Source organism: Panthera tigris, chromosome A1 (genome assembly GCF_018350195.1).
Source record: "Panthera tigris isolate Pti1 chromosome A1, P.tigris_Pti1_mat1.1, whole genome shotgun sequence".
NCBI classification, from domain to species: Eukaryota; Metazoa; Chordata; class Mammalia; order Carnivora; family Felidae; genus Panthera; species Panthera tigris.
Genome location: NC_056660.1, coordinates 226,651,772 through 226,677,312, shown reverse-complemented (window position 1 = coordinate 226,677,312; position 25,541 = coordinate 226,651,772). Strand labels below are relative to the sequence as shown.

The following is a 25,541-nucleotide window of genomic DNA, read 5'->3' as shown; positions in this document are numbered from 1 at the left end:
AGCGCGCTGTAAGACCAGAAATGGAATGCTGTTTCTAAAAATGTGTTTGTCTTCAGGCTCAGCTTCAGGGCTTTTTTTTTTTTTTTTTCTTTTTTCGAAGTTTATTTATTTTGAGAGAGGGAGAGAGTGAGTGTGTGTGAACGGAGGAGGGGCAGGGAGACAGAGAATCCCACGCAGGATCCACGCTATCAGCATGGAGCCTGATGCGGGGCTCGAACTCATGAACTGTGAGATCATGACCTGAGCCGAAATCCAGAGCCAGATGCTTAACTGACTGAGCTACCCAGGTACCCGTGAGCTTCAGTTTCTTAAAAGTGTTCTCTTGATTTTGCGGCATGATGTTTGGTGGGGCTTTAAAAATCTTTACCAGGTAATATGCCACGTTTGGGAATCCCCATTCAGTTGGAGAGCCCATTAGTGATAGGGTGGTTTAGTGTGGATTCTGAAGAACACTAAGAACAGGCAAAGCTGTGTTTTCCAGGTGATTTTTTTTGGAAAAAGAATACCGCTGTGATATAGTCCAGGGATTTAGGCATGTCTGCAGAAAAGAGATTGTGTGTGTTTGGGTTGGAGGGGTGTTTCCCTGTGAGGAAAAGGAAAGGCATGTGCTAAAAGGGGCATAATCAACGTGCTGGAATACGAGGAGGCCAAACGAGTACGTGTGGAGGAGAACTCGGTCATTATATAGGCTACAGTAGACAGTCACGTTAATGAACGTGTTATGCAAGAGAATGATGAGAGCTGGTCAGTAGCAGCGTTAATGGGTTCTCAAAGGTGGAGGTGACTGTCATAGATCTGCCACAGCACGTGGGTTGGGACACTCCTGGCCTATTTAGGTTGACACCAACAAAGGAAGACAGCAGTGCCCATTTGTAACCCATCCTTGCTGTGGCTGAGGAAAGTCAGCTTTTGCTGTTGACGGTCTGGCCTGCTGAGGAAGTTGGTGGGTTTTCCTGTTTGGGCGTCCTTTATGAGACAGCAGTCGCTTTGCATCATCAAGGACAAAGTGATGTATGGAAGAGCTCACTCTTTCCTCCTACTCTGGTATTTTCTTGGGCTGTTGAACTGTTGACACCGTGAGTTAGAAAGGGGTTTAGAAGTTTTGGTCTACTCGCTATCATTTATAAATAGCACTTACAGTTGACGAGCACCGTTTACGGAGTTCTTCTGTGTGCTCGGTACTGGACTCATGGTGGAAGAAGAAACAGAAATACAGAGGACGGTGTAAAAAATAAATCTCTGCCAACCAAAGTGATACTCATCACATAGTATAATAAGAAAGCTGAATTTGGCATATATCCAGCTTAGTTTTGAAAACATTAACATAATGGAATGGCTGTGTGTAACTTTGGCAACTTGCTATCTGGTTTTAAAATCTGTGTCGATTGTAAATATTAAAATTGGTTTTATTTCACTGACATTGTAAAAACACAAAAAAATTGATCCACGTGTATTTTGGATCATCTGCATGACCCACCTAAACCTACCAAACTTGGTCGTGGAAAATTGTGAGCATATACAAAAGTAGCGAGAATAGTGTAGCGAGCTCCAGCTTCAGTGATGATCAGATTTTGTCAGTCTTGTTTTTCTCTGACCCTCCCCCCCAGAATATTTTATAAAAAACTCCAAGAATCCTGTCATTTCACTTACAGATACTGAAGCGTATTGAAGGGTGAACCTTCTGCTGTTGAGCACAGTCACTTTGTTTCATTGCCTGGGTTTGCTTTTGTATTTACGATTCCCAGTGACAGGAAACATCCTTTGCCTGACTTGGTTAATGATGAGATGAGTGGGATTAACGTGTAAATGGCCCATTTTTCAAGTGATAGTGGGCAAATTTCACAGGGGTCCAGATAGAGAAAGGGGACAAAAAAATGAGTCCTCTGTGCCCCTACCCGGACCAGACATGAGCTGCTCTGTCTCCCTGGAGTGTTGGGTAGCAGGAACATTGTTCTGGTTTAGCCAAACAGGAGGGTCCGTGAAACCATCCTCAGACTAACGGTGTGCAGATTTTTTCCACTGGTGGGTTTGCTTGCGTTTAACTCTGATTATTTGTTGCTATAGTTTCAGAGTGGCGTGAATCATTCTGGGAGTCGTGAGACTTCTTTTACCTGTCCGCTACTCCTGGTGGTTTCTGGGATGTGAAGGTAGCTACCTTTTGCTGTCCCTCAAGCTGGGCAGTCTCAGGGCCCTGCATTCCCGGATGTGGAGAAGCGTGCCATCCAAACAGCACGGCCAGCAGAGTCGGACCAGCTGTGACGTGTCCCAAGCACATTACTTTCATCAGTTTTCTGATGTACAGAATGTGGTAGTAACATGGGATCACTGTGAGTAATGCCTGAGGATACTTAACGTCCGTGCCCAGGGCAACGCCTGACACAGGGTCGCTACCTCAGAAACAGTCCGATAATCTCCATCATCTCTACACGCTCTTCCGTTTTCCTTCCTTTATTTTTCGTTTGGATGTGTGCTCTAGAGCTGGGTTATCTTGTTTTTCTTCTGCACGTGCCTCTTAAAAGGTGGCCCTCGAAGATCAACACGAAGTGAGCTGAGCAGTGCTGAGGAGTTTGAGGATTACTTGGGTCACCTTCTCTGCCCTTCCTCCCCCCCCTTTTTTTTTTAAAGCAATTGAAGTAATAGAGTAAATTTCATGGAATTAATTTGCAAGGAAATTTTCCATTAACTGTGTGTAGGAGAAACAAGTCTCACTAGAAATTCTTGCTGGTATAATTGGGATTCCCACACAGTGATGAGAATAACCTCAGTCTTGGTACATCTCTAGGTGTTTATTGCTCTTATTGTTTGAAATACACGCAACTAATTATGTTCTAGATCGTCTTACCTTCTTTAGAATGATTTATAGTGGCTCCGTGGATAAATCAGCTCAACTCTCTTGTAACTGGTGAAGTAACTGAAGACTTTTGACTGATTCATTCATGAACATTCACATAAAAAGCTACTTTCTTCGTCTAGAACCTGAAGAGCGTTTCTCTCTTTCAGAGACCAGCATTGACAAGGGACCTTAGTTGTATCTAAAATTGCCTCATCTCACAGATAAAATGAGGCTCTTAGGTGAAACTGCTGAAATAACTGGTTGACGGCCGCACTTTCCCACGAGCGCTGTCTTCCGGGAAGGGCCGCGTGGACCCCTTCCCTTGTACACAGCTGCCCGCATTCGTTAGCTGCTCATAAATACACCTGGGTTTGGGAGCCTGCAAATCTTCCTTTCTTTTTTTCCTTTTTTTTTTCTCTCCATGTTTGTTTGTTTTGAGAGAGAAGAGAGAATGAGTCGGGGAGAGGCAGAGAGAGAGGGAGAGAGAGAGAATTCCAGGCAGGCTCTTCACTGGAGACGTAGAGTCCGATGCGGGGCTCGATCTCAGGAACCGTGAGATCATGACCTGAGCCAAGAACAAGAGTCAGATGTTCAACTGACTGAGCCATCCGGGTGCTCCACAAGTCACTGCTTTCTTAATAAGGACTGGCTTTTAACTGGGTAAAGAGACAGATTGTAAGGATGTGCCCTCCCAGCCCAGTTCACGTGCTGTTTTCATTACTTGAAAAGCCACTGGGTGGTTGGTTTGATTGTGGAGGAGGGTGGATAGTGAGTCCTTTTGTAAACTGGGCCAGCTCAAGTACCTTCTGGTTGTGGTGTTCCCTGACTTGTTCCTGTCGTTGAGCCTGGAGTTATTCCGGATTCCCTTTCAGCCCCTTTCAAGTGGAGGGTGCGGTTTTCTGTGCACGCTGCGTAGCGCTCTGTGAGGAGAGGCACAGGCTGCCGGAGAACTGGCCCTGATGTGGTGAGGGCCGATGCCCCGAGTGCAGCCCGGCAGACAGCACCCACTGAGGCCCGAAGGGCCCGGCTGCCCTGCACAGTCGCCCTCCTTTGTTGTGTGGCTGCAGGTAGAGTGTCCGCGGTGGGATGGCCCGTTGGGGCAGGCTCCCTCTGCTCAGGCAGAGCCCGAAGAAGTCCGGAATGCTCCCGGGGACTTGGGAGATTTGGGGAGACATTTCTGGAAGCCCCGTTTTCTTCTGGGATTTGTGAAGGAGGCCTGTGCTGTTCTCTAGTTTGTGGCCCAGGATCTACTTGAGACAGGGAGACATGATACCAGGAGGGTCGTGTGAGCCGAGTGTTAACTCATTAGGAGTTTTTATTCACGTGCAGTTGTAGACAGAAGTGCATCAAAGCATTCCTAGCAGTTTCCACCTCTGAGTGAGAAGCTAGGCCACTGATCAGCCTTGTCATCTCTTGGTGGATTTCCACACCATGTTTCTGGGGCCTTTGCCACCACCCACGCAGGGTCTGTCTCCACAGACTGTTGGGAATGTTTTGTGACACGCCTGTTACATGGATGTAGCTGTGACAGGAACTTTGCATCTGTGAAATTGGGAACAACAGCTACTCTGATGCATCAAGATAAGGAAAAGAATGGTGTCTGCGCGCACGCGTTCATGTGGGGAGGGGGAGGGGAAGGTAGAGGATGAACTTATGCAGTAGAACATGAAACTGGTTTTTTTGTTTGTGTGTTTGAGAGAAAGCGCAAGCAGGGGAGAGGGGCAGAGGGAGAGAGAGAGTGTGAAGCAGGCTCCACGCTCAGCATGGAGCCCGACTCGGGGCTCGATCCCATGACCCTGGGATCATGACCTGAGCCAGTATCAAGAGTCGGACGCCCAGCCGACTGAGCCACCCAGGCAGCCCAGAAATTGGTTTTAGTTTTGACTTAATTTATTTTCGCTTTTTAACTTCACGTAAATGGTAGCGATTAGTTCTCTTGAGTTTTAATTTATGAACTGTAACTGTATGAATTTATAACTGTAAATGGTTACTGGTTTCTCAGGTGATTACCCGAGACAGGGAAATGTCAGGTGTCTTTCCTGTAGGCCCGTACGTTCACGTTGGGTGAAAACCCAAGTTAGTCACCGCGCAGTTGGGGTCGTAGGTGTGATTCCAGGTGAGCTCGGCGGCGGTCACGATCTGGCTCATGTCTGACCGGGATCAGCCGCCTGCATGGACTGCGTGTGTCCACCACAAGACCGCTAGGATGACGGCCCTTCCGCAAGGGTGAGCCTGCTCCGAAGTCTCTGGAGAGCTTCCGCATGAACGCCGGAGTTCTCACCGAGTGTGACCGAGGATTTGTAACCTATCTTCAAGGGCGGTTTAACTCTGGATTTTCTTTATGACAGAAGTGCATTACATATATTTCCCATGTACCCAGGGGTTGAGATTTAATAGAACTGATAATTATGAGCAGCTGGCTTTTTTGTTTGTTTAAACTTGCCAGAATGCGGAGGGGAGTGCTGAGGGCTGGTAGTGTCACTGCTGCAACCCGGTGAAAAAGACAAATAAGTCTCAGTATCATCATGAAAATGTGTTTACCCCCAAAACCCCACCAGAAGGGCGCCAAGGACCCTCAGGGAACCTCCGAGATAGCTCAGAGGCCTGAGCCAGTGAAAGGGGACAAAATGGGACATTGGAAAGTTCCAGTGCACTGGGATGGGTGGTTTCCGTACCTGGGAGGCTCTTGCGACTGCTGTTCTTTGATCTGTGACCTTCCCCACCTGGGCTCTGTGCACCTGTCAGGGGTCTGTCCCCACTGGTGCTCACCAGGGACCTTTGCTGTAATAGTTACTAGACAATGGGTGCGATCACTTAATACACAAAGGACGAGAAATTCCCTCCCCACCAGCCCACCTGACCGTACGGAGCCCCACAGACAGGAGTCAGCCTCACCTGGTGGGACTCAGAGAAAGGGTCGCGTGGCTTAAACCTATTTTTTCTTTCTCTCCAGTGAAGAAGTCTGCAAGCGAGGATTCACGGTGATCGTGGACATGCGTGGGTCCAAGTGGGACTCCATTAAGCCTCTTCTGAAGATACTGCAGGAGTCCTTTCCCTGTTGCATCCATGTCGCCCTGATAATCAAGCCAGACAACTTTTGGCAGAAACAGAGGACTAATTTTGGCAGTTCTAAATTTGAATTTGAGGTAACTTCCATGTGTAGCCAGACCAATTAAACCAATAGGTGTGGTTTCTTGAAAGTGGACTTTTCCTCCTCATTTTAGATATCAGATTTTTAAAGCCACATAATAAATGGGAGCTGCACATCTTGTTACATGTGGCATGTAAAATTAGTTATTGCACAAAACAACAAAAATCGGTTCGTTTATCCCGTTATCCTACTTGATTATTTTTCCCGAGGGAGATACAGGCTCCAGTCCTCTTGGTTTTGGGTGGTGGGGCTGCTGAGGTACAGGGTGTGTAGCATAGAACAAGGTTCCCTTTTCGCCTGATAAAATAGCTTTACCTTCCAGTCCTGGTGGCTCTGTGTGGCCTCAGATTCATTATCCTTGCCTCCGTCTTAGAAATAAGGGAACATCGTGGAGACATTCCCGGCTTCACATGTCCGGAAGAAACGGAGTTTTCACCTTGTCCTTGCTAAACGGAGAGAATGATCTGTTAGGTATTTCATATATCAGCTCTCTCGTTTATGAGAAGGGAGATAGTCCTCTAAAAATGACACCGAGTGCCAAATTCAACAGTGCATAAGGTCGCTGTCTCCCAGACGGTGCACAAAAGCCTCAGCCTGCTGCTAACTTAACTTCCCTTCCCACTGCCACCTCTCCTTCAGCTACCAAGGCTCTGACAAGGCTTTGGTGCAGTTCGTGTAATGAAATGGTTATGGGAAGAAAGTATTCTGGCCAGCTTGAAAATTGATTCATGCCCTTTTCTGTAATAGAGTGTTTTCTAATAAGATGTAATGATTTTTGGTTGAATAGATTGCTTCTCTTAGCACCTTTGCCCAGACAGGTTTTAGTGATGTATTCATGTGTGTCGACAAGGTAAACAACAACAACAATAGTGTTAAGCACATCACACAGTATTAATTCTCAAACTTTATGTTACCTGTTAACTTCTCAAAGTGTTTTCACATGGGTGTTACTTACATTTTAAAATCTTCTTCCGTGGTACTGATTTTCAATCTGATATCTGAGTTTAGTTTTAATTTGAAACTACATTCAAGAAATTTAGGTAAAAGATGAAACCAGTGAGCCCTTATTTTCACACGGTAAAGAGTGATTTTGGATGACAGTTGATTGGGTCTTAATTATTTTCTTAACACAGAATTTAAGCGGGTTGTCTTTAATTACACACGTTTTAAGCAGAAATAACGGTTTAGCAATTATAATGCGTACACGTTTTTGCTGGTCTAATTTTGATCTCTCCTTCTGGGCCTTTAAAGTTACCTGTACCAGCTTCTCTACTGAGCTTATTGTCTCTACATTGTTACCAGCCTCGGCCTCTCTCTGTGAAGTGATTAGATCCGTGGGTGTTATTAAAAGTCTGAGCAAATGAGACAGGAATGAGCCTACAGTCAATTGCAGGCCAACGCGCTGGGCTGGGAGCAGCCCGTCTTTCTAGCTCAGTTTGTTGCTCTTTGCAGGTTTTCATGCCAGCCATCCTGGAGTCGATGCACTCCTAAGTCTCTCTAAGGCTGGAGGTGACAGAGGTGGGGCTAAACCAGCCTTTCTCTGTTTTGTTTTTTGCTTCTAGGCCACAAATCTTTTTTTCCTTTCACTTTGTCTTTGCATTTAATGACTCCTCTCCCACTCCCTGTGTTTCCCTTGAGGCACGGTATTGGTAGTAACCCTGCAGCAGCATGTGGTGTAGGTCGGGTGAGGTTAATCTGATTTTTGCTTAGATTGTAAAGGATGAAAACTTCGTCGCTGTTAGATTGGAAAGTACAACGCTTATACTAAGAACTGTGGCAGATTATTGCAATGAGTGAAACTTTCCCTCTGTCTTTAGCTTTGTGACAGGAGTTTCCGCCCCCTTTCTGGCTACTTCTGTATATTCTGTAAAATTTAAAAAAGCCATTCATATCCTAGCATCCGCCACGTGATGGGAGGTGAAGTGAGGACAGGGTGAGTGGTAATGGTGGTCCAGTGGGAGCGCTGTTTATCATTTAATGACCAGCTCACAAATCATTGTCCTGAGAGGGAGGACATTAGCTTGATGGTAGATAGGAGGAGGCCTCCACGGTGTTTTCTGTTGGGAGTGAGACGGTAGAGTGGTGTGCATGAGCAAGAGTGCATTGATGAAGTAAAATTGGTAAATCCTCTGCTCTGTTTTGCAATTTAAGACATTTCCTGGTAATTGTGCCTAAGATAGTGGGTTAATTTCCACATTCTTGGAAAGAAATCCAGGCTCTTCAGCTCTCCTGAAATACATATCCTGTAATTTTAGGAGTTCTGACTCACGTGTTGCTCTACTAGATTTATCTTTCACTGACTAGACTGGTAATGTTTCTTTCATCTACATTTATTTTTTATGGGGCCAGAAGAAGGTATGTTTTCTCTAGATTAAGTTTGAAAATCTCTGAGTAAGTATTGCAGATTGCATTATGATAAGGCCACGTAGACTCGGTTCATCTTCTCACACGTGATTTTTTTTCCTCTTAAGACAAATATGGTCTCTTTAGAAGGCCTTACCAAAGTAGTTGATCCTTCTCAGCTCACCCCCGAGTTTGATGGCTGCTTGGAGTACAACCATGAGGAATGGATTGAAATCAGAGTTGCTTTTGAAGACTACATTAGCAATGCGACCCACATGCTGTCTCGGCTGGAGGAACTTCAGGACATCCTAGCCAAGAAGGAATTGCCTCAGGATTTAGAGGGGGCTCGGAATATGATCGAGGAGCATTCCCAGCTGAAGAAGAAGGTGATTAAAGCCCCCATAGAAGACTTGGATTTAGAGGGACAGAAGCTGCTGCAGAGGATTCAGAGCAGTGACAGCTTTCCCAAAAAGAACTCCGGCTCGGGCAACGCGGACCTGCAGAGCCTCCTACCCAAGGTGTCTGCCATGTTGGACCGGCTGCACTCAACCCGGCAGCACCTGCATCAGATGTGGCACGTGAGGAAGCTGAAGCTGGACCAGTGCTTTCAGCTGAGGCTGTTTGAACAGGATGCCGAGAAGGTAAAGGAGCAGGGAGAGGGAAGCTAAAATGAGGCCTGGAGGGGGAGGCCTCCTGGCTCACGGGGGCCCGGCTGCCAGGGCCGCCTCGGTCGGGAGAAAGGGCCAAGGAAGGGTGAGCCACTCTCACGGCGTTGTTTCAGAACTCGCCCTAAGTCTGCCTCCCTGTTTTCCTCCTTGGGTGGCCCAGTGCTATTTTAGGAACTCTGAGTTATTAATTACTGACAGTTTGCTTTAGGATAACCGTAGGATGAATGAGAATGGTATCTTGAGTTAAAAGAGTGAACACTTTATAGAATTATGTTATTGAAAGTGATAATTGTGTACGTGTTTTGCTAATAACTGCTCTTCACTCCTCTCTAGGTAGTGACAGAACACCGTTCAGATCTATCACTGAGTATGTTTTTAAAATAAAAGATGAATAATGTGTTAAAAATAATAGCTTCTGGGAAATATGGGCAGTGATTACTGACGGTCTCCTTTTATTCTTGTGCTCCAGACAAAATAACCCGTCCCAGCAAATGTTTGTGTTACAGGCTAAGTCAGTCTTAGCAATGTGGAAACATTTATAGGACTGTGTTGTAAGCCATGAATATTGGTGGATTGATCTCTCTTAATTTGAGCCCATTGAATTTTTTTCATGGACAGGAGAATATTTTCTAAAGCAAAAACAAAAAACAAAAAAACAGTATTACAAACCTTTGTTTCAAACAGTGACAAGCCACTACCGTTGTTTGGCAAGCTTTTAATATATCTGTCAATGTACTTCTGTTTAAAGAAGTGCCTTGTCAAAGATGCTAGAAAATCTTCCTTTCAATTACTAAAAAAACAGGTGACTGTCTGGGATTCTGGTTCAAGTCATGATACCAGGACTAATTGATAGTTACTCCTTTTTCCTTAAAGGTTTTCCTTGTAAACAGCATAATTGTCATCCTTTTCCAGGTAGTATCTGTATTGACCCTTGAGGGGGATGTCATCATTAAATTTTTTTCCCCAGTCCTTTTTATTTTTATGACAGATTTCATTGTTTGCATTTGCACAGCTTTTAAAATACTGTTTGCACTAAAGCGCATGTGATCTTGTAGTCACTGGAATTGCTGTCAGTAATCTGTGGGCATCGCAAAACTGGTCCACATACCTGTAAGTCCCTAGTTTCCCCTAACAGGTCTTTGATTGAAGAGCAGTGCTTTCATTAGCCTGAGGGATTTGAATACCTCCTTAAAGAGTAGCATCTGCTCCTTACATCCTCGTCAGTCAAAGGAACGCAGTAGACATAAGATTTTCTCATAGACCCTGCAGGTTCGGAACTGCTTACTTTGTAGAAGTCAAGGATCTTTTGGACCCAAATCCCCGAGAGGTTATCAGAGGAATGACACTGCCCTTGATTGCCTTGGTCCTGCTCCTGGGCCTGTGCCAGTCGCTTCTCTTCCGGAGTGATTTCAGGTTTTTTTTTTTTTTTCATTCTGGTAGATGTTTGACTGGATCACACACAACAAGGGCCTGTTTCTGAACAGCTACACCGAGATTGGGACCAGCCATCCTCACGCAATGGAGCTCCAGACGCAGCACAACCACTTTGCCATGAACTGTATGGTAAGACGCTGTCAGAACAGACGTAGCTTGTGTGTGCGAGTATTTTAGCAGACGGGCGGTGTTTACACAGATGGTGTCCCGGTGCACTGCCAGGAGGCCGTGCAGGGCCTTTGGAGCTACCGATTTGGGGGTCGCAGCTGACCTCCAAGTGTGGGAAGTTCTCAGTGTTGGCGGTATCCACGGCGTCTTTTAAGTTTTAAATGAGCAAAAATGTGAAAACAAGCAAACAAACTGGTAAAACTTGAACCGGTTACTTGGCCGGTTCAACAGGGATGATTTTGATGCTAGTTCGTGTGCTGTCCCTCTTAGGAGCCTACAGGGGGCCCAGAAAGGCTGCTCAGTGACCACGTGACTCTCCCGAGAGCCACGGTCACTGTGCTGGCTGCCCTTCCCGAGGAAGAAGTAAGCCAGCCTGCCTGCTGTCTGCCTCGGGGCGCACTCCAGTTCTCCTGAAAAGTGACGTTTCCTTCCAAGCTGAACTGAAGTAGTGGGGTCCGGACATGAGCCGTGCCTGGAGTTCCCTGGCTCTGTTTGGGGTTGATGCCCCCGATTCCCGTGGCCTGTCGTGACCAGATGGAGGGTCGTTGTAGGATTATTAAGCAAAACAGCAGAAGACCAATGAGTTTTAAGTAGCACTTTTGTTACATTTTTGGAGTTACTATAACTAAAATATTCTATATTCTATAGAATATATTCTATAACATATATGTTCTATATCCTATAGCATATATGTTGTTTCTGTAGACAGTTAAGCTTCTAGAAATTTTCTTTTCAGGGACAAAGAGTTTTGGTTTGGACTTTGAGCCAGTCTGTGAGAATTAACCACTCGTGGACCTTCTAGCTTTTTTTTTTTTCTTTTTTTTTTTTTTTACAGAGCACTGAAGCAATATAAAGATGGGCTTTTTGATTAATAAAGATACTACTTAATTAAAGTTTGGTCAACTAAATGCTCCAATTTAGGTAGTTTCAAAGATAACATTTAGCAATAAAATTTTTGTAGTAGACACCATCAGAAAAGTTTGATATCTCTTCTAGGGTTTGAGGCAAGAGAACTTCTGGTTTAAATGATCAAACCTGGGCATAGATGAGGAGAGCCAAAATGTTACCTTTGGAGGAAGCTTTTTAGAATATCTTCCCAAGAAGTTTTTATCAGGTTTTCAGACCATTCTGACCCTGCAGCTACAGGCAGTAGGCATGCAATCCACCGTATCACATGCTTTAAAAACAAGAAATACTAACATATACTTCAGACAAACGAGGACACACAATGTCTTCTCACCCCACCCACCATTATTAGTGGCACATTTAGGATCGAGAAGACGTGAGTGTGGTGTGGAAGGCAGCAGTGTGGGGCGGGAATGCAGAGTTTTTCTCATCTGTAAGTGGGGATTATAGCTGCCTTCCCTGGAGTTCTGTTATTTTATTTCCTCTCTATCTGTAAAATACTAAGGTAATGCTGAACACATAGTAAGTAAGTACTTGATAAATGGTGATTATTAGCAGTCACGTTATCACCAATTAAAAGCACTGTTAAAATAAACTTTGGGGAGCACCTGAGTGGCTCAGTCAGTTGAGCGTCTGACTCTTGATTTTGGCTTAAGTCATGATCCCAGGGTCGAGGGACTGAGCCCTGTGTCAGGCTCCGTGCTGGGTGTGGAGCCTGCTTAAGATATTCATTCTCTCTCTCTCTCCCTCTCTCTCTCTCTCTCTCTCTCTCTCCCCCCTCCCTGTCCCCCTCCCCACTCCCCCTCCCCCTCTCCCTCTCCCCCTCTTCCTCTCTCTCTCTTTTCCTCCCCCTCCCCCTCCTTCCTTTCCCATGCTTATGTGCTCTCTCTAAAATAACAAAGAAAATTAAAAACTCTTAAAAGCATGAATGATGTCTTTTTTTAGGTCTCTTTTCTGATTCTTTACAATAAACTCATATCACTTTGCTAAGTTGAGATTTTTGTTAAAAAAGAGCAGGGTAACTGTGTGCCATGCTGGGTGGCAGCCTCTGGTTCCAGGCCCCGTCCTGCCCCTGGCCCGCCACAGTACTGTGAGTGCTTGGTGCCTGTCTGGGGCATTTAGTGGTGCAGAGCAAGGGCCTGGTAACTTCTTGTGCTACCTGCAGTGTGTTAAACATTTTTTGACAAAATGAAAATGCTGGTCATCAATATGCACGGTTGATAGTCTCTAAAGAAAGCGTGCGAAGGGACGCCAACAGTTGGGCTCATTGTGTGTCACGGATACTTTTAACAGCTGTGACAGTAAGAACTAGCGGCAGGTACCGTGACGCAGGGAAGTCTACGTTGCCGTATTTGTGCAGAGGGAGTTTCTTGGACTGTGTGCCACCACGTTCCTTTTTCTGTGTTGCCAGTGATGCAGCGATGGGAAGGGTCTGATCCGTAATCCGCAGACCGGCACTCCCTACGCACAGTGCAGTCTGCTTGAGGATACGAAAGGGGGACACAGGGCACATAACGCCATCTCGGTGGGAGTGAATACCCTCAGGTTCCCACGGCGGGGCCATCCGAATGGGGAGCTCTGCTCTGGACTCCAACAGAGGGCATCTGCTTATGCTCTTCTGGCAGGCCTTTGGCCTTTGGGGAGGATTTCCTCTTTAACGATACAAACAAAGCAAAAATTAGCAGTTACAGTAAAACCTTGGATCGGGAGTAACTTGTTCTGTGAGTGTTCCGCAAGACGAGCAAACGTTTCTCACAAGTTTTAACTCAATAAACGAGTGACGTCTTGCAATACAAGTAGTACGTGACCCCAGATGTCACACGATCACAACTGAGCCAGCGGCTCTTAAAATCCACTTCGGTATGCAAGCCCTTTGGATATCACGCGTGTTTCCAGAATGGCCCGCAACTAGAGAGACAGAACACCTATGAGAAGGGGAGCCATTAGTTCTGACTAAAGGATGCTGGTCAGAGCATTATTGCCATAAGAGCCGGCAAGGACTGTTTCCCACTGACTGTGACCTTGGCTGACTGTCGCAGCTCCGCAGGTGCCCTCTCTCCCTGCACATCTGTTAGCTGATTCTAGCCTGCAGATGTGCCCGGAAAAGGAACTCAGAGGCTGGAGTCTGTGGCTGGAGTCTGATCCCAGAGTACTCTACCTAGTTCAGATTTAGGTGAAAATGGAGGGAAAGAACGGACAGGTGCATTCTTCAGGGTGCTCACTGGGTGGGCTGCAGACCAGGTGGCAGTGAGGAGGCTGCTGCAGGGGGTGTGGCAGAGGGACAGTGGCCCAGAGGACCACGCGAGAGGGGAGGGGAGGGGAGGGGAGGCCAGAAACATGGAGAGGGGTCCGGATAGGTTGGGTGATCCGATTTCACGGCTAGATAGGGAGGGAGGAGCCAAAGAAAGAGGTGTCTTGGTGGGTTTTGGGGAACTTGTAAGAGGAGCAGCGTTGTGATGAACTGACTGCAGCTGGGGTTTGCTGAAGGTGCACGTTCCCCACTGCTGCCTTCCCTGCAATGGGAGCCTCAAGGGCGACTGAAGGTGGAAAGGGGAACAGCATAGTGAGAACTAATTTGGGGAGAAAGGGGTGTATGTTTTTCAGCCTCACAGTAAACTGGTAGGCTTGAAGATGGGCACTTCACAGAGTAGAAAAGCTTGATTGAAGGTGTGCACGCAGCGTGGTTCCTTTCGTGCCTCGGTTCCTCTTCCGAGGAGAAAGTGGATCCGTTTCCAGAAGGTTCTCTATTGGCCCCAAAGCGACAGGCGCCTGGAGCTCGTGTAGACAGGAGAGCTTGTTTCCACACAGAACAACAGCCCGTGGTTGATCCGTGCGTAGTTTCTGGGTTCTAGTTAAAACCTGCAGCGTTGGGTTTTGTCGGTTCTGGGTGACTGCTTCGCAGTGGGCTTGCCATCTGGACCCTTTTCAGGATTCGAAGCCAGCGAGTGAGTCAGAGTATGTTTGTGCGCCCACTTGTGTACTCTGTTGCTTTGTGCCTAACAGTCTGCCTCTCAGCTAGTTGATTTGTAATTTTGCAGTTTTAAAAATAGAGATTGAAACCAATGCTTAGAGTTTATGGAAATCGGATAGCAAATATGTACACTATTTCGTACCAGGTGATTCTGCTGTTCAAAATATAACTGAAGCTCGTGGGCTGTGTTTCAGAAAGCGCCATCCTCTGTGTTTCTTAGAAAGAAGCTTCTTGTCCGCCTTCCCTCACGAGCCCTCTTTCTCTGCCCCTTTTGCAGAACGTGTATGTAAACATAAACCGCATAATGTCGGTGGCAAATCGCTTGGTAGAGTCTGGCCACTACGCCTCTCAGCAGATCAAGCAGATTGCGAACCAGCTGGAGCAGGAGTGGAAGGCATTTGCGGCAGCCCTGGATGAGCGGAGCACCTTGCTGGACATGTCCTCCATTTTCCACCAGAAGGCTGAGAAGGTCAGTGCCCGGGCCCCACGGCCCATGGGGTGGTGCCAGGAGGACTTCCTCCTTCGATACCCTCCCAAGTCCTTGGAGGACTTTTGTGTGACCCTTATAGTGCCTAAGAACATGAGCTCTCAAGCCAGGCACCTGGGAGTTAAAACCCAGCTCTCTTACCTGGTGCTGTGCAATCTTAGGCAAGTTACTTCACCTCTCTGTTCCTTGGTTTTCTCGTTTGTAAAGTGGAACTAAAAGTATGTGCTTGAGAGGAGTGATTTATCACATAAATGAGATATTTCGCACTAGGTGCCCCGTGTAGTGCCTGGTAAGTAGTGTAAGTACTAATAAGTGGTAGCCACTGTTCTTGTTCCCTCTTCTCCCTTCTCCCCACTCTCTTTCCCTTCTTCCTTCTTTCCTTCCTTCCTCCTTCCTTCCCTCCCTCTTTTCTTTTCTTTCTTTTCTTTCTTTCTTTCTTTCTTTCTTTCTTTCTTTCTTTCTTTCTTTCTTTCTTCTTCCCCTCCCCCTCCTCCCCTCCTCCCCCTCCTCCCCCTCCCCCTCCCCCTCCTTCCCTCCTCCCCCTCCTCCCCTCCTCCCCCTCCTCCCCTCCTCCCCCTCCTCCCCTCCTCCCCCTCTTCCTCCTCCCCCTCTCCCTCCTCCCCCTCCTCCTCCTCTTTCCCTTCCTCCTCCTCCCCCTCCTCCTGGCTGTCACTTTTAGTATTCTGATTAGGGTGATTTGGCAGCAAGTAACTGAATGCCTGATTATCAGGTTTAAATATCAGGAGTTTTCTTTTCTCACAAATCAAGAGGTTGCAACGTGTAGAGAGTTGTAGCCATACAGCCATGTTGGGGTCGGGTCCGCTCCTCCCGGGTTTGTGCCACAGTTCCTGCACCTGCACCCTGGTGTCCACCACAGTCCGGGATGGCGGTGCCGGCCACTTTTATCAGGAAAACATTAATTTCAGAAGGTCCCCTACCCCAGCACACCTCGCCTCCTTTCCCCTTGAGCGGGAGTGGGGTGTAGGCCCGTGCTCTGGCTGCGTGGGAGGGTGCAAGAAGGCGGACGTGGCTTTTTAGCCTCCACAGTAGCGGCCATGCTCTGCCAGCAAGGGCTCGGGCTGGCAGACGACTTTTGGGAAGGCAGTTTACAGTGTCTTTCACATTTATTAAACTGTATGGATTTGAACTTGACGCTGGCTTCTTTAGCTGAAGTGCTGGTCAGAAGACTGTGAGAGGTCATACGTGCGTCTGCTCATAGAACCCCCACAGCTCTGCAGTCCTCCAGCGCTTGCTTAAGCAAACGCACGCTGAAAGACACAAGGAAGTGCTTCGCTCATGACTCAGACTTTAATTAGTGGAAAGCATGCTGGGCAGTGAGATACCTTTTTCAAGATGTGGAGAAAGAACACAGGACTTTTAGCCCCTAGGAAGGCGTATGGGAAAGAAGCAAATGGTTGCCTGATGTTAAAGGAAGAATATTGATTGGGGTCATTTTTTGTGGTGGGCAGAGACTGCATTCATAGGGATCTGTACTGACGCTGTTAAGAAGGAAATGGTATAATCTAGAAACTGTCTCTGTTGAGGAGTGAAGTCAGTAAACGTGAGATAGAGTCCCAGCTTGCCCAGGGTTTTGGCAAGGTAGCTAGAATGTTGCACAAGACCCTAATTAGTAGTGATCTTGACTCTAGAAACCTTTGAAATATGAAGCAGAAGAAGAAGCTGAATGGTATATAAAGAGAAAAAAGTCTTTGTGGCCTCACGTGAAAGCTGTGAATAGGGGCTTCGGGTTCCAGTAGTCCGATTTTTCAGCTCCCTAACCTATGCATTTAACTGGCTTTATGATAAAGGGGAAACAAAAGCCCACACACAAAAACAGGTTTAAAAAAAAACAACACAGGACCCCACCTCCCTTCTGCAGAAAACAGCACTGTGCTCACCTCTGGTTCCTGCCTTTGTCCAGGGTGTAGTGTATTATTCACTGGACATTTTTGTAGGTGGGAAGATGAGCCACGTGGTCTCCCGCACATATGTCACCTGGAATCATCACGTGTTCTACTGCAAGAAGTAGAGTGGCAGTGGGCTCTCAGAAAGTTCCAGTAAGCTGATATGAATAGATGTGAAACAGGACAACCTATGCGGTGAATGGCAGAGGGTCTGAAGCATAGTAACATAACAGGGAAGGTCCCTTTCGTGAACGTGAGCCTGGGGTGTTCTGTTTGGATAAAATGAGTGACTGTAAATTATGGATTTGAAGGAAACTGGACTAGATGAATACATTATTGAAAACAATGTTGTGGAATCCTGTGTAAACATGACAGTGCTTGAGGTCTCTGTGTGTATCCAGTAGCCAGAGAAGAAGCCAAATACAAGTTAGGGTCAGAGCGGCCTGGTGAAGAAAGGGCCCAGCATCTCTGATGGACCTTGGCTGAGGCCTGGCCAGGCAACTGAAATGTGGAGGTGGGGCAGTAGGACCTCTGCAGAGACTTTCTTTACTGTCAGGTAAAGACGTGTTGTGGATCTTCCCCCTTCACTGAACAAAAGTAAGATCTTTGAAATTCTGACGTGTGAGGGAAGCCCACATCTACCAAGTAGTTTTCCTCTTTGTGGAAGAGAAATGGGTTCAACTTTGTTCTTCTTCTTTTTGTTTTTTTTTTGATGGTTTGCCTTCCAGTTATGCTTAAGCTGTTTTCATAAGCTCAGTTGGGAGAGGACCAGAAACTTGGACGTCATGAATTAGGTTTCCAACGTAGCCACCTCTTTGACCCCCATCCAGACTTACCAGTAGGAAACTAAATCTGATTAGGGAGTTAGGGAGGCACAGAGCTCAAATATGTGACCCCCATGGTTAATGGCTTTACCAAAGGAAGCAGCCTTCCCCGTAAGGATTACGCTCCAGCTAGGGAGACGTGTGCCCGGAACTGCCCAGCCACACTCCTCTGTGGTCCCGGTGGGTGTTCTCGTGTTGGTGTCTGCCTGTGGTTTTATAGATGTAAGTCTTGAGGTGCAAACTGGGTGAGGAGAACATCGCATAGATGGCACGCCTCCTGAAGACGTCTCAGCCATTCATCTCATAGTCTCATGTCGCAATTAGAATCTCAGTTTGCAGACACGGAGACAGGACCACAAGACCAGCAGTCTTACTGGTAGATGGTGTTTAGGGGCCCCAGCCTTCGCTTCTTTTGGTCATGTGGCATATCCAGTGAATCGTCCCTTCACACTGAGAAGCTTTCATAGCAAATGTTATTAGACTTAACAGTTTTGTAGAACAAAGAAAGTGACTTGATTTTGCTACACCTTAGCGCCCTAAGACGCTATTTAAAAAAAATGCTCTAGGGGGTGCCTGGGTGGCTCAGTCAGTTAAGCATCCTACTCTCGACTTCGGCTGAGGTCATGTTCTCGCGATTCATGAGATCGAGCCCTGTGTCAGGCTCCGTGTTGGGCCTGGAGGCTGCTGGCATTCTCTCTCTCCCTGTCTCTCTGCCCTTTACCCTGCTCGCTCACGCTCTCTCTCTCTCAAATAAATTAAAAAATACATTAAAAATTAAGCAAATGATCTCGGGTGTGAGGGTGATCCGGCTGCGACATCTGTCACCCCACTGATCCCCAGGGTTGGCCTGGCTGGCTCGGCGGGTGTGCGCTTCCTCCCTGTCCCACGTGCATCTCTCCGGTGATCCACGCTGCGTTGTCAAAGAGGGCGACTGTTCCCGATAGAGGAGGCTGTTGTTTGGTCAGGGGTATACCCGTAGCTGTGCTCTCCTGCTGGGACCCCCACACAAACCCTCAAGGTCCATTTGTGGAAAGGAGGGTAGTCAGACTCCCAAGGCTCCACATGTCCCAAGGCACATCCAAATGACGTGCTGCGTGTGGCAATCTGCCTTCCTTTAAAACAGACAGGAGAGCTGCACTGTCCAGTATGGTAGCCAGTCACCATATGTGGCTACTGAAATTACTTAAGGCTTAGTAAGAAGATAATGTAAGAATAAATGAAAATTTCGTACAGTGTCCACATTTCACACGCTCCATAGCAACGTGCAGCTAGTGGCTACTGTACTGGACAGCACAGATACTCCTATCCATCACTGCAGAAAGTTCTGTTAGTGCTGGTCAAGGTTCGCCTTCACAGTGAACCATAAATCTGATGACCTCATTTTCTCTATGACTTTGAGGGCCTCTATAATTTGATAATAGCCAAAAGTAAAGTAACAACCAGCATTTGCATAGTTCTTTAGAATTTACAGGGCTCTTCAACACAAAATGTCATTTCATCCTTAAATCAGTCCAATGACGTCGATGGGGCTGGTGGTATTTATTGTCCTTTGATTGTGTTTGGGGAGTGAGTCGCTTATGTTGGGACTTCAGTTGAGGTCTGTGACGGTCCTTCAGCTCCTGACAATAATCACACACTGTTCCACAAACAAGGCACTTAGATTAATATCCTCGTACAATTTCACTCTCCATACATAGTTTTAGAAATAACATTTATGGTAAACAAGTCTTATCGCAGTTGCCTGGATGATTTTGCCGTAAGTCTGGGTTGGAACTCAGAGGAAAATAGTACTTATCTACTATTCTTTTTGAATTTTTAAGGCAAATAATGCACAACTAATCCCATTTTAATGGTATTTTACTTTATTACAAGCATAGACCTAATTCTTGGCTTGTGGACAAAACAGAAACGATTCTTGTGGAAAAGAAATATAAACATGAAAGAAAAAGTTATTAATGAAAACAGATTCAAGGTGTGCAGAGTGATCATCGGCATATTCTGGTTCAAGCTGAGCCTGTCTCCTCCGAGTTACTGTGGTGTAGATGGCAGAGCTTTGCAAATGGAGCGGGCTGCTCCCTCAGGTGATTTCCCTGGGCAGAGAAGAGGGCCTGTCTGCCTTGGAGGAACCAGGAAAGAGTGTGTGCTGATTAATCCTCAGGGAGTAGAAATGATGAAGTAGAAAGGAAGAGTGGGGTAATATTTTCTAGAAATGAAAACAAAAATGAAGAGATGAGAAGTAAAAACCCAAGTTTGAGTTCTTATGTATGTTATGCATATATATATATATACACACACATATATATCTACACACACATATGTGTGTGTATATGTTAAACCAGTGTCATTTTTGTTAAAGAAGAGAACCCCCCCCCCCAAATATTTAAAAAGTTAACAATTCTAGGAAGTTTTTGTGCCTTTGTCTCCTAAATCAGGCCAAGCCCCTGTGCTCGGCTGCACCCCATCGTGAGCCCTGGTGTGGGTGGGAGGGACGTGCACTGGCTGTGGGTGGCAGGAGGTGGGGCAGGCCAGAGGGCTGAGTGGCTCCCACGTTGGAAGCCCCCCACTCTCTCAGCATGTGGAGGGTAGTGGAATAATGTTTATGGAAATACATCTCATTATTCAAGCTCTCCTGTTAAAGCTGTATGTATCAGTTACCCTGCCTTCAGCTGCTTGCCTCTTGTTTTCAGCCACACTTTTACAAAGTCGCCATTCCGCTGAGCATCAGAATTCTCAGTTCTGTAGCCAGCTCCTGATTTGAATTCACAGAGAAGCATTTCATTCTCTTGGATTCTCCTGTCTACCCTCAACCTAGCTGGATGCCGTGTGTTCACGAATTTGGGTCTGGTGCGCATTTGAAGCATCAGACCAAACCGTCTGCTCTGATCTCACTAGAGTATGGTAGCCACCTTCAGTATTGTCCTTTCCAGAGTGTCAGGCTCTGTTCTAGACCTATCCCCTGGTGTTGTAATCCCAAATTGTATTTCTAAGATGGTGATTCATGTTGGGGGGACGGGGGTCTGGAATGTAGTAGAGTGGTCAGAGAAGGTCGGGAAGTGAACACAGTGGGCCTGCCCCTCTTGCCCATTCATAGCCCACGTTATCCTATGAAAAGACTCTCACAGATTCTGTGCTACGTAGCTACTGTTGAACTTTGCCACCAAAGTTAACTCCAGGATGCCTTTTCCTTATGGAATACCAATTCGCAGCCTTCTTTTGGCTCTCTGATCAGGGGTTGCTCCCTTGGTGGCAGTGGGTTCAGACTTTTGGGGTGTTTAGCCCTTCAGAAAGCGTTGAGGGCTTCGAGCTTACCCTTCGGAGTCTAGGGTTTCCGTCTCATAAACAAAAGACAAATTATGCTTGCACAGAAGTCCCGTGAAACCATGGCCAGGTTTGTTTCTGTCATTGAGATATTTTAACCCAGTGAAGTTAGATGTGCAGAATTCTTTCTCCACAAGATTTCCACATGGCAAGCCATCCTTTTCTGTGTATTTAGAACCTGGCTATATTTTTTCAGGTAAGCATGACCAATACCCTTCCCAGTTACTTTAAGAAATTATAAGTTACTTTTACTATAGGCATATATAAAACTTCTGGAATGTTTCTCTTCACTGGTTGCTTGAAAAATTGGATATATTTTAATAGTCATTTTGATACAGTGATGTATTAGGTTGACACTTCCACTTGTGCGCTATGGTGTAACTAAAACTCGTTTCCACCTTGTTCTATCAGAAGCATTTTAGCCTCTTGTAAGGAGTATACGGTGACTCTGTTTCATGCAGGAGCAATTAATTGCTGACTTGACCTGATGAATTAATCATGGTGATGGTTAACCAGAGTCCATTTATATTTGAAAAAGGTTTACAGTGATTGGTGTTAAATGCAATAATGGGAAAAGTGAAATGGAAATCAAGAATACTTAGAATCATTCAAGCTGATATTTGATATCGGATTTGATATTTATAGAGCACGTGTAGTCACGCAGATCCATGTCACACACACCTGCCGAGGGGGAGATGTGTCGAGTAATTTTATTACTACTTCCGTTGCCCTGTTGGTGTTAGGAAGGCACCGTAAAGAAGGATACTCCTCCGTCCCTGTGTCCGTTGAAACCATCAGATGCCATCATATGATACCTAATGCCCCATGACTTGTCAGGCCCTAAGATTTGCATATAGATATTTTTCTGAGCCAGTACATTAATAATAAATGGACTTTTATAAACAAATCACTACTTACCAGGTGACGTGTCTATTTGTTTCTAAAAATGTCATGAATAAGTGGGTGGTCATTTCCATATTTTAAGAGAATCCTAGCAAGTTTCCTGTCTGGCAGGTCAGTCACCCAGTTTTATTTTTTAATTTTTTTTAATGTTTTATTTTATATTTGAGAGAGAGAAGCAGAGAGGGAGCAGGGGAGGTGCAGAGAGAGAGACAGAATCAGAAACAGGCTCCAGGCTCCAAGCTTTCAGTGCAGAGCCCAATGCGGGGCTCGAACCCGTGAGCAGTGAGATTGTGACCTGAGCTGCAGTTGGACGCTCAACCGACTGAGCCATGCAGGCGCAGCCACTTTTTTTTTTTTAATTTTTTTTTATGTTTTCGTCACCCAATTTTAAGTAGTCACCCTCTGCATTCCCTGGGAAGTAGAAAGATGCCAAGGAATTAGAATAAAAGAGGTGAAACCCAGGGAAATGTGTCCGTGCCTATTTGGCTTAATTGAATTAGCGTCTTTAATTAAGGGCCTTCTGCTGCCTGCCTTTGACACTGAACTGTGATGGATGCTGATAGGCTCTCCCTAGGACGTCTGGCAGTGATTTCTCTGCTGTTGATGATTCCTGGGGCGGTGGGAGTGGCCGTGGAGAAAATTGAGGAGAGGCTGGAATGGTAGTCCTCAGGACTGCAGCCAAGACCCTTCCCTTCTTGTTTATGCGCAAAGTGGAAAAGACCTGAGTGAGTCCGCCTCTTTCCTCGGCCTCCCCTCAGGCTCAGTGGGCGCAGCTGGGGAGCTTGGGTGGCCTTCATCTGGTCTTTTCGTTTCTGTGTGTATTTGCTTTGGAAAAGGTAGAAAAATGGGCCTGCCGCTCTTCCTCTGTCTAGGTAAATAATTCCAGATACTTGGGCTTCCGATAGCATCTTAATGTTGGAGGGGAGCGCGAAGGCTGGACTACAGCTCCCGGAGGAGGCATGTGCCGCCATCTTGAGGCTGAGGCTGAGGCGCACCAGGCCTCTATCCTTACACAGCCCACGGCACCGGGCGGTTGTTACGATCCCCGGTTCGGAGGAGGGCTGGGGAATTAAGCAGGAGGCCCAGAGCAGATGCAGGGAAGAGTTGCTCCGGGCTTGCTGTTAGCTGTAGGCCTCGGGGTCACCTGGAGATGTCATTCCAAACGCAGGTTCCTGGGCCGAGCCCCACTCTGGCCAGAGGGAGAGCCCCGGGGCAGAGTCGGGGAACCGTGTGAGGCTCCCGGTGGTGCCATTTGAGATGGATGTTCAGCCATGCCACGTTCTTAGACTGTTTCTCAATTACCTTGATTTCGAAACCAGGTTGACAGAATAGCTACATCTCAGTATAAGTTGCCATCGATAGAAGTAATCTTTTTTTTTTTTACTCCTCAAGTACATGAGCAACGTGGACTCGTGGTGTAAAGCCTGTGGAGAGGTGGACCTGCCCTCGGAGCTGCACGACCTGGAGGACGCCATTCACCACCATCAGGGGGTATACGAGCACATCACTCTTGCTTATTCTGAGGTGAGCGGGCTCTTCCACTTCCAACTGCAGAGTGACAGTTTCATGTCCCAGCACCAAAAGCCGGGGGAAAACCCCAAAGCTTGGTCGAGCCTAGAAAACGCTCGTAGGTCTCGTGTTACACTGCAGTCTCGCCGGGACCTTTGACCTGTGTGTGCTGGCGGGGTGGGGTGGGGGGCCCCTGTGAAGCAGGGTGGTCGGCAGCCAGCGCGCTTCTTGGGCCCGCGGCGTGTGCGGGTCTCCCGGAGGCGCTTGTGTTTCCACGTGCCGGAGAAAGCGCGACTCCAGCTCTCTGGTCTGCACGAACTTGGCAAATAGAGGTTTCCGTGTGCTATTAACTTAATTTTCCTGTATGAACTTTCTAGAAAGGAGCGAAACCTGATACCGACGCACGTTCTGGATCAAAAAGCACACACTGTTCGCAGCTATTGGCCGTTTTCGAAATCTAAGCATAGCATTCTCTCTATTATTTTAAGGTCCATTATTTCTGTACTATCTCCCCGTCTTTATTTTCTGCCCCCTTCATCTGGGCCAGGTTTTTTTGTGAGGACTTTATGTAATCATTTACTTAATGTTCACAACTCTGGGGCATGCGTCCTTATTGGCCGTGCTGTTACTGACGAGGATGCTGAGGCCCAGAGATCAGGTGACTTGTGCCAGGTCAGCAGCTGTAGGGGGCGGAGCAGCTCCTTGTCCCCGCCACTGCTCTGCTGCCCCTGTGTTGTCTCACGTGGGAGGCGCAGTAAGTGCGGAGAGCTTGAGGTGTGGTGCCCTCTTGGGCGAGCCGTGGTCTTCGGGCCTGTCACACCAGTCTGCCTTTCCTACACTGGATGAATTCCTGGAGGGAAGCGGGGTTGCGTGCCTGTGTTCAGCAAGCTTTGCCCTGTCTCCTTCATCATGAGCATCTACGTCACACGTGCTGAGATGAAGGATCCCCGGGACACTGGAGTCAGCCAGGCTGCAGAGCCCCTGGCGGGGGGGGGGGGGGGGGGGCAGGGCACAGGGTGGACACCTCTTCCTGGATCAGAACTCCACCCACCTTGTCACAGTCCTAGGGAAGAAAGGGGCCATTCACTTTTCAGCGCGGCACTCCCTGCTTCACCCCGCAGGTGCTACTGTCCTGTCCTTGGGCCGTTCTCCTGAGCCCTTAGTGTCCTTGGGTGCATTGAACAGACATGCGATGCCTGTGTTATTTACCTCAGGATGTTGTGGAGGTTGAGATCTACACGTTTGTTTCTCTACCTTTTTGTCCAACGAGATCCACCCCCCCCCCCACCTTTCTTTTAGCATTATTTTATTTTGTCCATGGAGTTTTGAAAAAGTCAATTCTGTATTCTTCTTAATTTTGCACCCAATGCATTTGAACTGATATGGTTATCTAATTTATTAGCAGCCATATAAATACTAGCAGTAGCCTTTTTAATAGTAAAAGTGAAAATTGAACAAATCTAATTTTTTCATCACACGGGTTCATGAGGATTCTGTGAGTTCCAGAAAACATTAACTTCTTTCTCCCTGGTGTACCGTCTCTAGGCATTGTCTGATTTCCACCTGTGACACAGAAAGTGGGCGGCTCTGTTACCACCGTGTGACTGGGCCTTCGCTCATCCGCTTACTCATGACTTTCTCAGGAGCTGCTTTCTGACTGCTGTGGTAGCTTCCAGAGCCACGGGGGGCAGGGCGAATAGCTTGTTCACCAGGCGATCGGCTGCAGTGGGACTACAGTCCTTGCCTACACGACTTCCCTCAGAGTCAGCCTGACCTGACTGCTGTCTTGCTCTCGCCTCGCCGGCCCTTCAGTCTGCCTGTTGCCCTTGGCACTTCCAGCAAAGTACATAATTCTCTCACCACTTCCATCTATAAAAATTGGGCATCTTGACATGGGGACTTATGTTTACCTATTGGTGCAGTTTTATTAGGTTTTATGTTGGTACTAAAAGTTTTAAAAAGTTGGATGGCAAGTTTTAAATAGTTAAAAAGATTGAGGGCTTAAACCACACTTTTTAGCATAAAAGCCTGTGTGCAACTATGCTGTAAACTCAAGGAAACAGTAACTTCACAGTGAAATCAACACAAAAGACTTTCAATAGAACAGAATAAACTTTTATTT

The 25,541-nt window shown here is 46.8% G+C and overlaps 1 protein-coding gene across 2 annotated transcripts in view; it reads left to right on the top strand.

The window, feature by feature from the left end:
• TRIO (trio Rho guanine nucleotide exchange factor) overlaps positions 1-25,541 on the top strand; it is a 353,374-nt gene that overhangs the window by 132,398 nt on the left and 195,435 nt on the right. For both annotated transcript variants that reach the window (XM_042997460.1, XM_042997467.1), the window contains exons 4-8: positions 5,787-5,979; positions 8,456-8,968; positions 10,436-10,558; positions 14,752-14,943; positions 23,303-23,434. In XM_042997460.1, coding sequence (XP_042853394.1) covers positions 5,787-5,979; positions 8,456-8,968; positions 10,436-10,558; positions 14,752-14,943; positions 23,303-23,434 — 1,153 coding nt within the window. The remainder of the gene's footprint in view (positions 1-5,786; positions 5,980-8,455; positions 8,969-10,435; positions 10,559-14,751; positions 14,944-23,302; positions 23,435-25,541) is intronic.